This window comes from Diabrotica virgifera, chromosome 6, assembly GCF_917563875.1.
Source record: "Diabrotica virgifera virgifera chromosome 6, PGI_DIABVI_V3a".
Classification (NCBI taxonomy): domain Eukaryota; kingdom Metazoa; phylum Arthropoda; class Insecta; order Coleoptera; family Chrysomelidae; genus Diabrotica; species Diabrotica virgifera.
The window spans coordinates 57,051,092-57,067,029 of NC_065448.1; the positions used below are offsets into that span (position 1 = coordinate 57,051,092).

The following is a 15,938-nucleotide window of genomic DNA, read 5'->3' on the forward strand; positions in this document are numbered from 1 at the left end:
TTTGTTGTGATTTCTTTTTACTAGTCTAAAAAGTGATTTGCAATTAGTGTTTTGGAACAGGTATATTAGAATTTTTAATTGCTTGCTAATTACAAGAATTCATAAAGTAAGGTAACACATTCCAGTCTGTTTTTTTTTCTTGTTCTTTTTAAAGTATTTGGAGGAACATAAGCGTATCGTTAGCTGTATTTTCGGAAATATGCCGTCAAATTTAATACGTTCTTTCTGCAGAAAATCGTACAAACCAAATTTAATGTTAAAATGCTCTGTGTGTACTAAAGTATTTAGACATACTTGTGTTAACATTAGTGCAAATGAGCTTGAACTGATTAATGATGAAGAGAAGGGATGTGACTGGTCTTGCATAAATTGTAGACAAATTGGTAATCAGATTAAGGACTTAAAATCATTAATTCTCTCACTTCAGGCTGAAATACAAGCCCTAAAAAATGATAACCAGATTTTGAAATCTTCTACGAACCCACTAGAAATGGAAGAAATAATACAAGAAATCAACGAACGAAATAAAAGAAAACGAAATGTTATTTTCTTTGGTGTGCCGGAACAGGATCAACAACTATCTGAGGATCATCGTAAGAATAGCGATAAGTCTGAAGTTCAAAAAATAATCTCAAGCGTAAGTCCTAATGTGAACACTGCCAACATTAAGCTCTTCAGACTTGGGCAAGTTAACCAAGGGCGAATTCGACCAATTAAGGTCATATTAGATGATGAAAATGATGTATTTGCTTTAATACGGCAAGCTAAATTTCTAAGAAATGGGAACTACAAAAATGCGTCAATGTCATTTGATCGAACTAGAAATCAAATTAATTATTACAACAATGTAAAGGTTGAACTAAACAACATGAATGCGAGTGGAAATGGATCTTTCAAAAACAAGTATATGAATGGTATACCCAAGGTAGTGCCTTTAAACCAATAGAGCCCGACAGTGTTGTAGGATGTGAACTTATATGTTATTACCAAAATGTACGTGGTCTTAACTCTAAAGTTTCAGAGTTTTATACTAGTGTAAGTGAGGGTGAATATGACATTATTGCTTTAAGTGAGACCTGGTTGAACAAGGATGTGTCCAGTCTAGAGTTGTTTCCTGATCAATACGATGTGTATAGAAAGGATCGAAAATTTGATGTTGTAGATAAAACCACTGGGGGAGGCGTCTTATTAGCGCTGAAGACGGAGATTAAATCGTCTGTTATCGATGTATCCACATACGATCTACAGTTTCCCCTAATCGATATGTTAGCTGTAAAATGTTGTGTTGGTTATAGAAAATTTTATGTTTTAGTTCTTTATATTATCAATAAGTTAAGTTCTGAAGACTTCGAATACTTTTTTGAATGTTTAGAACAACTGGATATATTTAATGAAACCACTGTTATATTAGGTGACTTCAATGTACCCAAGTTTGTAGATCAAAGCAGATTAGATATAAAAACATCAACTGTATTAGATTTTTTAAGTTTATTTAATTTAGTTCAATACAATGATGTGCCTAATAACTTATGTCGTTTGTTGGATTTAGTAATGTCATCAGAGAAATGTGATATTATTCATGATGATTCTTCACTGGTTAAAGAAGATGGTCATCATCCTGCACTTATGATAAGGATTAATAATTTGGGAAAAAAGGAAATTAGGTTTTTACCAAATTCTAATTCGAAAATGTATAATTTTCGGAAAGCAAATTTCACTTCTCTGTATTCTGAACTATTACAAACTAATTGGGACATTTTAGATAATTACGATGATGTAAATATAGCATTAAAGCAATTTTATAATATATTGTATACAATAGTTGATAGGTATGTTCCGGTATACAAAAATTATAAACATAAGTATCCAAATTGGTATCACTCAGATATTATTAAAAATATTAAACTCAAAGCCAAAAACCGTCAAAAGTATAGAAAAACAGGAAACGAAATATATCACATAGAATTTAAAAGATTGCGCAAAGTTATTAAACAGCAAATTAAAACTGCATATAACAATTACATTAAAAACATTCAAGACAGTATTACCATTGAAACAAAATCATTTTGGTCTTATGTACATACTAAAAATAAGTCATAGCGAATTCCAGGTGAAATGTGCTATGAGGGAAATATTTTTGATAATCCCCAGGATATTGTCAACGCTTTTAAAACATTTTTTGAAAAAGTATATGTATCTACTGAAAATAATGAACCAGAGGACATCAGCGTTCAGGGTTTTAATTTACCAACCATTAATTTTTTGAAATTTGAAGAAAATGAAATTCTGGAAGCTTCTAAAAGATTAAAAAATAAAATGACGACTGGTCCAGATAATATTCCAGCATTTCTAGTTAAAGATTGTACACGAATATTTGTCAAACCGCTTCAAAAACTGTTTAACTTGTCTTTGGAAACTGGAAAATATCCTGAAATATGGAAATAGTCAAAAGTATGTCCTATATTTAAAAATGGAGTTAAATCTGATATATCTAATTACAGACCTGTCTCTCTGTTGTGTAACTTCTCAAAGATTTTCGAGATTGTTCTGTATAATCGTATATATCCGTGTGTTCGCGGCTATATTGCACCTTTTCAACACGGATTCATAGATAAACGATCTACCGTCACAAGCCTGGTAGTGATGACACAATTTATTTCTGAAGTATTAGATGAACAAGGACAAATTGATGTCGTATATACAGATTTCTCGAAGGCATTTGATAAGGTGGTTCATCCGTATTTATTATCCAAGTTATCAAATTTAGGATTTTCTGTTAATTTAATTAAATTCTTTGGTAGTTATTTAATAGGAAGGAGACAGTATGTATTCTATAATGGCTTTAAGTCAGATTTAATTCTGTCTAAGTCTGGTGTTCCGCAAGGCTCCAATCTAGGACCGTTATTATTTTTACTTTATATTAACGACTTGTTTCAAGAAATTAACTGTAAAAAATTGTGTTTTGCGGACGACTTGAAAATTTTCTGTAAGATCGACACTATTGGCGATTGTTTAGAACTTCAGCGTAACTTAACTGCTATTGATACATGGTGTACTAATAACAAACTACTATTAAATTCTGCAAAATGTAAAGTAGTGAGTTTTTGCAGGAAATTGACGACAGTTAACTTTAACTATATAACTCAGAACTCTGTTTTGGAAAAATGTAATAGCCTCAAAGACTTAGGTGTCATTTTTGACTGCAAGTTAACTTTCAATTTGCATATTGAACAAAAAGTTTCTGAAGCTATGAGAATGTACGGTTTCATTATTAGGAATTGCAGAAACTTCACCAACATAACACCAATAAAATTATTATACTATTCTCTAATACGTCCAAAATTAGAATATTGCAGTTTAGTTTGGTATCCTATATATAATTGTTATACAAAAGATATTGAAAAAGTACAGAGAAAACTTATAAAATATCTGATATTTAAAATTGATGGAATCTATGCTAACCGTGGATGTGATATTAATACATTATGTTGTAGAGTTGACATGGTTAGTTTAGAATTAAGGAGAGAAATTAGTTCACAACATTTTTGTATAAATTATTACATAACAGTATTGACTGTAGTGATTTATTAGCACAAATTAATTTCAACGTTCCTCGAGTTAGATCTAGATCAAACGTTTTATTTAAGTGTCCAAGAGCAAGAACAAATATATTAGTTAAATCGCCTCTTTTTGTCATGTGTAAGAATTATAATAGTATTTGCAATCATTGTGATATTTTTTCGTGCTCACTTAATGATTTGTTAAAAATGGCTTCTCTTTGCTTAGATTAGGTCTCTACTATTACTTTGTAGATGTTATACTAATGAATAATGTGATTATTTTTTTTTCTGTATTTGTCCTATAAATGGGAAACTGTTGGGCAATAAAGCTATTATTATTATTATTATTATTATTATCAACCCTTAACCACTTAAGGATTGCTGGCAGTATATTTATATTATTTATATACCGAGCAATTCTCATTAGATTGGTCACTCCCAATGGCAAAATGTCTGAATATAAATATATCATATAGACTACTAAATTCAATACTCTACAGTTGTTTTGCTTTAATATATGTATTTTAAGTTAAATCAATACATAGTTGTTTTTATATATGTGTACATTTTTGTCTTTTTGTTATTTTTAGCTTGTAGTTTGTAATTGTGAAGATTTTATGTACTGAATCTGATGATGAGGCAGAAATTGTAAGCCTCGAAACCGGTTGTCCCATGATTTTGTAACAACTATTAAAAATACAAACTTTAAGATTGCGAGTATTGACTCAATATCTATATTGAATAGTATAATGGACTCGCATTGGCAACCCTTTCATCATTTGAAATAATTCCATAAATAAAGATGCATTGAGTATTATTAAGTAGTGTGTAACGTTTCAAACGTCACGTCTTTGCTATTTTATTTTTAAATAATTATTTTATTCCATTTTCTCTACTATTTCATTAATAATTATCATCTGTATTCGTTTTAACTTGTTTTTCCGTTAAATACCTGTTTGTAGCCAGTTCTGTAGGCAACTCTATTTTCATCTAACATCTAAGTTATCATACTAAACGTACTCCGTATATCCTTACTCTCTAGATATCCTCCGTATATCCTTTAATTCGGAACATGGTTGTCCATGTCCTCATACTTTGCGCTCTCATGTTAATGAGAGTGGCAATTAGTAATAAGGGGAAAAATTACTTTATTTTATGTTCGAATATGTAGATAAACAAATTAACAAAATGGATGAGGGCGGGTCAACTTTGGGTGACAGAACAAAATTCTTCCGTTTGATTGGCCAGACGCAAGAAACGCACTGTAAAAGATGAAAGTTCCGTCATTCCGTCATGCGTTTACGTTCATTTATAAACAAGAGTACACAAAATTCGGTGTTGAATTTTTCCAGTGCGTCTACGTTGCGTCTATATCAAACTATAAATCCAGCTTAATGCAAAAAGATTTAAATTTTGACTGTTAAAGATTTTAAATTTTGAAACTAGCCACAGAAATTGGTCATATGACCTTTAAATAACAAATGTTAAGCCATATTGACTTAATCTAATACGACAACAAGTTGTTGTTAAAAGATTAAATATTTTTAAATGAGCGTCTTTATGTTTGCTTGAGATTGCAGCAATCTGAAGCAAAGATGAACACGCTCATTTGAAAATTTTTAATCTTCTAAAGAATATATGCGATATGAAAGATTTTATCCATCAAAGAGACCTGTTAGGCATTGAAAAAGCAAGACATGATCGATGTGCTCGATTCCTTCGGTGCATAACACGTTTGTCTTGGATCTAAACACAGCAGATGATGTTAAACGATATTGGACCTTTACCGTACCAAGAAGAGGAAAATCGGTGAGCCTAATAATGTAGGAAAAGAGGACAAACGTGAAGATCTGCCAAAAATGAATTTATATATTCAATGTATTCAACGAGATAATAATATAACAAAATTCACGTTAAATGTTTATTCTGAAAGGAACTCAAAGGAAATAGGTACATAGATGACATAAGAGCACTGGCAGTCAAACAATAGAATATATTAGCGCAATGTAGATAAGATGGAAGCATTTTGGATTAACCTACAATGAGGAGTGGACAGAAAATGCTTGATGAAGAAAAAGAAAAACTTCAATAAAATTCACTGTTTTTCCAGATTTAGATCGTTATGATTTAATTTACCTTACACATGTTTTTAATAATAGTGATTTAAGTCAATCTAGATATTTTTTTCTATTGTATAATTATATATTATGTACAATTCCAATTCCTAGATGAGATTGGTCAAATAAACATATACAGGGTGTTAGTAAATAAGTGTGAAAGGGGTAATTCTACATGAAAAAATAATGACAGTTTGTTCTATAAACGTATGTCCGCAAATGCTTCGTTTCCAAGATACGGAGTGTTGATTTTTTTTTCAAACTGCGAATTTTTTTGCTCTAAGACCTTTTAAACTATAAAAATTTAATTTAATGAGTTTCAAGAGGTAGTTATTGCGCATATTTTAGCAAACAAATAACAATTTTATATTCATCATTGGCGCGCCTACGGGTAATGGTCTAAATTTTTTTAAAGAAAAAAATAGTACGCCACTGAGATATTTCAAATTAAAAATTATTTTTGTATTCCACGTTTCATTTATGATAAAGGACTTTTCTTGTCTTTTTTCATATGATGCGCCGTTTTTATGCAAAAAAATAAAACATTTTCGCGGGTATTTTTCATTTCGTAATATATTATCAAGAACTCTCCAATATAATAATGCCAGAACAATAACAGAACATATATCTAAAAAAGATTTTAACTATATGCAAGGCTACAACAAATGTTCAAAATGACCTCCTTTAAAGGTGACAGAGTAATTTTATATTCACCATTGGCGCGCGTACGAGTAATGGCCGGAATTTATAAAAGAAAAAAATAGTACACCACTGAGATTAAGTCAAATTAAAAATCATTTTTGAATTCCACGTTTAATTTAGGACAAAAAATCGTTTTCGTCTTTTTTAAACGCTTTTACTTAGTTCAATAGTTTGCGTCAAATTTTTAGACGTTAATTTAACTGCCTTTTCTCCAATGCAAATTAATGAAAATTTGCAGATATATGCATTCGCGGGAACAATACACGAATAGTCAATAAAAAAAATTGTTTTTATGTTTGTTAATTGTTTAAATAAAAAAAAAAACGATTTTAACGGCAAATGCTAAAATTCTCTCCTTTTTTTACAATGTAAAAACTTGGAGCTTTTACGGATTATAGCTAATGATATGAACTATACATAATTTCACTTTTTACGTTAATTGTTTACGCTATACTTCATAAATAAACAATAAAGTTTCAAATTTTTTGCCGATTCCGACTACTTTTCATGTTAGTACATCATATGTTTTATACATATTTTAATAAACATGACGATATATTTTAATGTTTGAAAAGTGTAAGACTAATAAGTAAAAAATAAAAAAAAAATTTTTTTACGAAATGCTTTTCTTTAGTTACGAGTGACTAAAATTAAAAATAGTATAAAAAAAATCAACCAAAACGCAAAAAATAAAAAAAATTGAAAAAATCTAACACATTCGTTAAAGAAAAGCGTGGGGCGAAAACCGTTTTTTCGATGAAGAAAACCGTTTTTTCGCGAAGGCCGTTTTCGCGCCACGCTTTTCTTTGACGAATGTGTTAGAGTTTTTCAATTTTTTTATTTTTTGCTTTTTGGTTGATTTTTTTTATACTATTTTTAATTTTAGTCACTCGTAACTAAAGAATAGCGTTTCTTAAAAATTTTTTTTTAGATTTTTTTATTTTAAATGAGGCGCCGTTTTTATGCAAAAATATAAAATATCTTAACGTTTACAAAGTATTTGAAATAAGTTTCTATGCATATGGAATCTACCTCGAATATAATTTGTAAGCGTTAAGATGTTTTATTTTTTTGTATTAAAACCGCACCGCATATAAAAAAGGCAAGAATGATTTTTTGTCGTAAATTGAACGAAGAATTCAAAAATTATTTTTAATTTGACGTTTCTCAGTGGCGTACTATTTTTTTACTTTAAAAATTCAGACCATTACCTGCACAGGCGCCAATGGTGAGTATAAAATTATTCCGTCACCTTTAAAGGAGGTAATTTTAAACATTTGTTGTAGCTTTGCACCTAGTTAAAATCTTTTTAGTAATATTTTCTGTTATTGTTCTACTTTGGTATTATTATATTGGAGATATCTTAATAATGTATTAAGAAATGAAAAATACACTCGAAGATGTTTTATTTTTTCGCATAAAAACGGTACACCATACGTAAAAATACAGAAAAAGTTCTTTTTCATAAATCTAAAGTGGAATACAAAAATAATTTTTAATTTGAAATATTACAGTGGAGTACAATTTTTTTCTTTAAAAAAATTTAAACCATTACCCGTATGCGCGCCAATGATGAATATAAAATTGTTATTTGTTTGCCAAAAAATGCGCAATAACTGCCTCTTGAATCCCACCAAGTGTAATTTTCATACCTTAACCGGTCTTAGAGCAATAAAAAAATTGGCAGTTTGAAATAAAAATTTCAACACCCTGTATCTCGGAAACAAAGCATTCGCGGACATACGTTTATAGAGAAAACTGCCATTATTTTTTCATGCAGAATTATCCCTTAAAGTCTTTCATAGTTATTTACTAACACCCTGTATATTTTTCTATTATTTGTATTGAAATATCGTTTCATTTGATTTTTTTTTCAAACGATTTTAACCATGTACCTAGTCCTAAGACCATGTAGTCTTTAATTTAATTATAGCACTTTCATTTTCACCGGCTCAGAAAACACATACCTATTACTTAAAGGTGTAACAATATGAAAACAAATCTTTTATAAATAGCAAAATCTCTTTCTAAAACTTGATGCCTATATTATGATCTAGCTTAGCTAGTAATAACAAACTTATATATGTTTGCAGCAAACTTATAAAATAGATATAAATATATATAAAAGGTAGGAGCGTTCCTATTTTCAAGAGCTTAATCCACTCTATTTTGGTCTTGTTGTTCTTATTATAATGCAGAGTAGGCGAACGTGTTGTTCGGTATTTTATTTGTTTTCTGTGCTTTTATTATCTCGAGCTTTCAAATTTGGAAAAATATGAGGTCTGCATATTCATTATTGAAATAAAACCGAAAAGATGTTTAAAATTACAATATCCGAATATTATGAAATGGATTTTAATTAAAAGCGTGACCATCGTGGTGAATATATAGAGTGGGACGTAAACAAACATAAAAGTAATTAGTGACGAAGTAACTGAGGCATTTGTGCAGAAAATGGATACAGCTTAACTTAAAACCTTTCACCTTTCTAATGGGTGAAAAATCGAGAAAAAATGAAAACGGATTCCGTTAATACACTGACCCGCAAAGTAACCGGACACGTGAACTTCCACAGTTTTCTCCCTTTAGTTTTGTTGAATTGCTCTGTATAGTAATTAAATATAATTATTATTAGTAGTAATTACAAGAGAGCTCTAAAATTATCGATTTGTATCCCGAGTGACCCTTTGACAGTTTTAATTTCAAATAATTTATTTTATTACCTATATTTTAGAAATATTTTTTGATTTTAATTTGAAAAATGGCTTACTCCGAAATGAAAAAAATTTGCAAATTTTTATTTTTTGTTACATTAGTCAATATTTAGAAATCTGTTTTATATTTTATGGTTTGTTATTGAACATACAATAAAAATAATTTACGGAAATTGAAGTTTTTCTAATAATTTTTAATTTACTTAAAATATACTTAGTGTCCAGTTACTTTTGCTGGACAGTGTATAAAACATGTGCCTCCTGATTCATAACTGGTTGTATTTTAACAGAAAGCAATAGTTAGTCCCTCGCTTAATCCATCTTCTTTCTCATCCTACAATTGGGACTAGGGAACGGCGGAGTTGATAGATTCCAGAGTGGTATCATGTAGAATGATTCCATTGGGTACATTTTACTTTACATCAACAATGGCTAATATTTTAGTTAGTAATATATCAATAATGTCAATATTAGAATTTCTGGCCATACATGTTGGCCCTACAGTTTTCTCCCTAGGTAGACAAAGATTTAAGGATAACCTGATATAACAGTTATTTTTTGTTCAATTAGAAGTTATTAATAAGGAGTGAACTAGTCTACAGTACCGCTTACCACTTTTTTTGTTTTGAACGTATTTGGATATATTTGTATTTTGTTTTTGTTTTTATGTTAAAAATACTATTTCTACTTAACAAATTTAAGAAAACTCCATCAATAGTTTACCAACTCTTTATTATATATGGTTTAACTTGAATTGGTGTTAGACCTGGAGCCTGAGTACCAAAAAAAGTTTTTTAAAAGCAACCTGAAAATTTGTTAATAGCTTAACGGTGTCTAGTCGGACAAACTTTGATGTACGGGAACACTGGAACAGGGCAAGTTTTAATTGTGGAACAGATTTCAGGTCGAACATCCAACTACGAAAAAGTCCGATGTTTTTTGTCGGACAGAACTTCCAATTGATTTGTTACTTTTTCATTAAACTCTCATACAAACATCAGACTGCTATTTACCACAACACCAACATAATTCCTGTCATTTAGCATATTCTACGTGTCGGACTATTAAAATGACCAACATATTTGTGGGACAAATATTTGTTCATATACACTTATCAAAACGAAAAAGGAGCCACTTATAAAGATGTTCGTAATTTTGATCTAATTCATTTTATGACTATATTATTTTTATATAATTATAGTTAAGGCTTACGTTATATACATTATAATTATAGTTAAGAATACAAGAAAAACGAATAAATGAAACTTTCTTTTTCTTTCATTTACAAAAACTTTATGTGTCTACTGGGGGGACGTAAATTTTTAAGTTCCTACCCAATGAAATAAACAATTTACATTGAATTAAGTTAGTGGCTCCTTTTTTGTTTTGATCAGTGTATTATGTAAAGTTTGCTATTGAACAAATTTAAAAACAACAGGCTAGTTTTCACAATCGCAAACTTATCTGGATGACACCTTTTACAATCAAATTCAAGTTCCACAATTAAAACTACCCCTGTTCCAGTGTTCCCCTACATCAAAGTTTGTACAACTTGACACCGTTAAGTTATTAACAAATTTTCAGCTTACTATTCATAAACTTTTATTTGGTACGCGGAATCCAGGCTTATTAGGGTGGAACGAAAAAAATGTTTTTATAATTTCAATGTGTTGTAGTGATAGAAAGTTGCCTTTAGCCATTGTTAAGCCACAAATAAAATATTTTTTTAAACAAAATATTTTTAGATGTGCCGCAAAAGGGCTGAAAGTTAGAATTTTTAGTTAAATTTTGCGAATTTTGATGATTTTGGTTTGGTAAAAAACCTAAATGTCTTAATTCCTACTTTAAATAATAAATACACACTCTAAAACTAATTTTTCAAGATAATTTTAGTTTTAACTTACAACAATCCAATATTAAATTCTACTAAAACTGGCAAAGTTTGAACTTGAATTTCACATTTAAAGAAATATTTAATGGTAAATATTTATTTCATTCCTTAATATAATTGAATATTCTAACTATAGTAGAAGAGCACATTACAATAGTAGAGGAATCTGGATCAACCTTCCTAGGGCATATAACTCCTGCTTCCGGAACAGGCGAAGCTACAAAAGATAGCATATTGGAGCATTTTCAAGGTGACGATCCTTTGAACATTTCCAATATAACAGCTGTCGGATGTGATGGAACTGCCACTAATACCGGTGTTAACAATGGTGTAATTGCTTTAATACAAAGAAACCTAAATAAGCCGCTAAAGTGGTTGATTTGTTTCTTCTATACCTTCAATTTGGAGTGCTTTTAGGCAAAGAACTTAAAATCTGTAACCAGCTTCCTGTGATTAATTTCGCTCCCATACAAAACAACCTCCCTATTCTAGAGATTAAGGGTGATCTAAGCACAGATCAAAAATATTTACTTGAAATGTGCAAAGCAATCCCCAGTGGTGTGTGTCCTTCTAATATTTCTTTAAAAACCCCTAGGAAATTAGCTCATTTACGATGGCTTACGTTGGCCAATCACCTTTATTGGTTATATGTTGCATAAGAATCCTTCAAATAATCTGAAAACTTTATGTATGTGATGAAGGTGTATGCGCCAGTCTGGTTTGATATCAAACTGAAACCATTTTGTGTAAATGGATCAAAACATCTATGGAGACAAATCAACTTTTCTTGTTATCTTTGTAAGGAACATCTCCAAATAGTTGATAGAGTAATTCAAAGGAATGATTATTTCTGTCACCCAGAAAATGTGCTTCTCTCCATGTTATGTGACGAGAGAAAACACATAAGCGAGCTAGGTCTGGGCGACTTTTGAAGGCAAGATCGGAACTCATAAATGGTGTAAGGAAGTTTGTTGTCCAGAAGCTTAACTTTAATGCCAATGACTACATTGATATAATTAACTGTACGGAAGAAGAAATTACTGAGCGTCCTATGACAAAACATATAACTGACGAGAACTTAAAAAAGTATATAAGTTAAGGAAGCGACCCTAGTTGTCAGGTGCAGTGTGTGGATTTTTCGTGTTTTTCCTGTCATACACAGGCAGTGAAAAGAGTCATAAAGCTCGTGACTAAGTCATCTCTATGTGTCTGCGGTCTTGAAGTAAAAATGGCTTTGTTAGAGCAAATATTGCTTCTCAAAAGATTATGACCAAGTTTGAGACAGAAAAACAATTTATTTTAGTATCAAGGTAAATATTGTAACTAAAGAAATCTTATAGCAATGTGTACATATATCAATGATAGCAATGTTAACTGTTATTAGAAACAATATTTGACTAAGATATGTTAGCTACGGCACCACGTTAAATATAGAAGATATTTGAAATTTTCTGTATTTTTTTGTTAAAAACCTCTCTTTTCAAAGCTCTTGCGGCACCCGAAGATGTAAACATAGAACAAAAATATTTTGTAGTTTTATTGTAGTCATGATATGGGAACTTTCAAGTGCTATTAGAAGGTTCTTTGAAAAAAATATTTTTCTCCTATCCTTTCGTTTCACCCTACTATGTATGCGTTGAAAACTAATGCGTTCAAAATTTTATTTTCAAGAATCGAAATAGGAGCAAACAATATCCATTTAACCTCGTAACCCAAAGAATAATTTCCCAATAAAATCCGCAGATTTAACTTTAGCTATAATCCAAAAAATTTTACAAGCCATAAGTTTTCATATCCCTAGCTTTTATACGAAAAACCGGCATCCCTTATTACTAATATTACATTGTTAGGGTAAGTACCCTGAATCCTTTGTCGTCGATTGTACTTACGAATAGATGGGTGTTTTTCTGTTCTCCCCGTCTTTGAACCAGATCACAATATGCATTTTATCACCGGGTATAGAGGGCTCTATATCACATGGCAACTTGGCAACTCCCCCTTGAACGGCTTCCACATCGTACGAAGACGTTACTGAAAAGAAATAAAAATCTTTAAAATAACCGTAGCATGTGAGTTTATACAGTATTTTGTACACAAAGTAGGACATTATAAACACGTTCTACTTGAAGGTAATATTATATGATATTTTTAAAAATATTTTTATTATAATTAGTTATAATGGAATAAAATAATATAAAAGTAAATATATACACATACAGTGTAAAATATACTTAAAAATGTTAAAAAACAAAAATATTAAAATAAATTGAGTAGGACGAAATGTGACTGCATATTGTGGAGTCCCTTTAGTCTTTTCGCCTTTTCGTCTTTCATTCGTGGTCTCCTTGTCTTATAAATTGTGAAAGGCAGAGATTAAGGATGTTACCAGAAAGTGGTTCCAAGAGAATTTTCAGATTTATTGTTTAGATTTCGGAATACTCATTTCTCTAAAATGAGGTAATTCAAAATACCGTATTATAGTCCAGTCAGGATAGCATTTGACCTTGACAAAAATGTTATTTATCTAATCTTTAAGGAGGGTCAATGGTACTCTAAATGAAAAATTGCTACTGAATTTTTTGCCATCTTGCCTTTTTGAAACTGCCCATTTTCAACTTTTCGACAAAGTGTCAGGACTGAAATTAATGAAAATGCAATTTTCCATCGTTTCTATTTTACAATTATTTTCGTGCGGTCGATATTTTTCGACTTAAGGGAGAAAACAGTGATAGTTGGAGCATATCTATTGAATTATCTCATTTGTTGTTATAGGTCTGGACCCCGCGTGTTAAAAAAAAGTTGATTAATAGCAAGCTGAAAATTTGTTAATAGCTTAAGAGTGTCTATTCGGATAAACTTTGATATATAGGAACACTGGAACAGGGGCAGTTTTAATTGTGGAACAGGCTAAAAATTTGGAACGGTCAGACCACGAAAACGGCACATTTATTTTGTCCGACAGAATAGACTTAAACTCTTCGAACAGAGATTAAACTCTCATGCAAAAATCAGACTGCTATTTATCACCTGTCATAATTGCTGTCATTTGACATATTCTACATGTTCCACTCATTAAAACGCCCATTTAGTGATAAATAGCAGTCTGATTTTTGCATGAGAGTTTAATCTCTGTTCGGAGAGTTTAAGTCTGTTCTGTCGGACAAAATACATGTGCCGTTTTCGTGGTCTGACCGTTCCAAATTTTTAACCTGTTCCACAATTAAAACTGCCCCTGTTCCAGTGTTCCCATATATCAAAGTTCATCCGACTAGACACCCTTAAGCTATTAACAAATTTTCAGCTTGCTATTAATCAACTTTTTTTTTCATACGCGGGATCCAGACCTATTAGTTTTACGACAAAAATGAACCTAAAAAATGGAGAAAATCCAATTTTAAACAATTTTGGTCTATTCTAATAGGTCTGGATCTCGCGTATGAAAAAAAAATGATTAATAGCAAGCTGAAAATTTTTTAATAGCTTAAGGGTGTCTAGTCGGACAAGCTTTGATGTATGGGAACACTGGAACAGGGGAAGTTTTAATTGTGGAACAGGTTAAAAATTTGGAACGTCAGACTACGAAAACGTCCCATGTATTTTGTCAGACAAAACTTCCAATAATTTGTTACCCTTTCATTAAACTGTCCTGTAAAAATCAGACTGCTATTTATCACCAACTGGGCATTTTAATGGTAGGGGAGCCAAAGCGGGGATTTTTGAAGTTACTCGAGCGCGTCAGATTATCCTATGGAGAGAAACCTGGTACCCTGCAGATGTACCTGTATCATATATTGGCTCTTAACACAGGGAAGTTTCTTTAAGGGGGAGCCGAAAAAAAATATATCCTTAAAAATACTCGAAATTGTCAGATTAAGATAAGGTAAGTTAAGTATATGCAAAAGAGTGTATATTTAAAAAATCTGACGATTTGAGCGGGGCGTAAGGAAATGGGTGAGTCAAAAATTTTCACAAAGAAAAGCGAATATTTCGCGAAATGAACGTCAAATCGAAAAACTTAAAAATTCCTCTTCAATATTCTTCAAAAATCTATCGAATAGTACTAAACATGACCCCCACGGAGAGGGGTGGGGGGTAAATTTTAAATTTTAAATACAAACCCCGCGATATTTCGCAAAATGATCATCAGATCGAAAAACTGCAAAATACACTTTCCAAATATTTTTGAAAAATCTATCGAATGGTACCAATCACGACCCCCCACGGAGGCGGGGTGGAGGTTACTTTAAAATATTAAATAGAAACCCCAAATTTTTATTGCAGATTTAGATTCTCTACGTAAAAATAAGCAACTTTTATTCGAGACATTTTTTCGACTTATGGATAGATGGCGCTATAATCGGAAAAAACATTTGTTCGAAATGGAAAATTAAATTAAAAAATGGCAAGCGCCCGCTAAAATGGAAAATTTTACTTAACTTTTTTTGATTTTAGGACCTAATAATCACAACCCTATAGGTCCCCATAACGCTCGAGAGAATGCAAATTTAGCATATTTTGCTCCCCTACTATAATGAGTGGAACACGTAGAACATGTCAAATGACAGGAATTATGACAAGTGACAAATAGCAGTCTGATTTTTGTATGAGAGTTTAATGAAAGGGTAACAAATCAGTTGGAAGTTCTGTCCGACAAAATACATGGGGAACTTTTCGTGGTGTGACATTACAAATTTTTTACCTGTTCCACAATTAAAACTTCCCTCTGTTCCAGTGTTCCCATACATCAAAGCTTGTCCGACTAGACACCCTTAAGCTATTAACAAATTTTCAGCTTGCTATTAATCAACTTTTGTTTCATACGCGGGATCCAGACCTATAAGCACTGTTGTAAAATATATACTTGACTAACTAAGGACGGTGTGTCACATAATATTTGTTGATATAAAAAGAAGTACGTGGGAGATGTGACACTTAAAATTAAAACTTAGTACCA

At 31.0% G+C, this 15,938-nt stretch overlaps 1 protein-coding gene across 1 annotated transcript in view; it reads right to left on the reverse strand.

Annotated features, from left to right (window-relative positions):
• Window positions 1-13,091, reverse strand: part of LOC126886070 (uncharacterized) — a 263,975-nt gene extending 250,884 nt beyond the window's left edge. Inside the window, exon 1 of the mRNA XM_050652914.1 lies at window positions 12,874-13,091. Within this exon, the coding sequence (XP_050508871.1) occupies window positions 12,874-13,091 (218 nt within the window). The remainder of the gene's footprint in view (window positions 1-12,873) is intronic.
• Window positions 13,092-15,938: the final 2,847 nt, after the last annotated feature.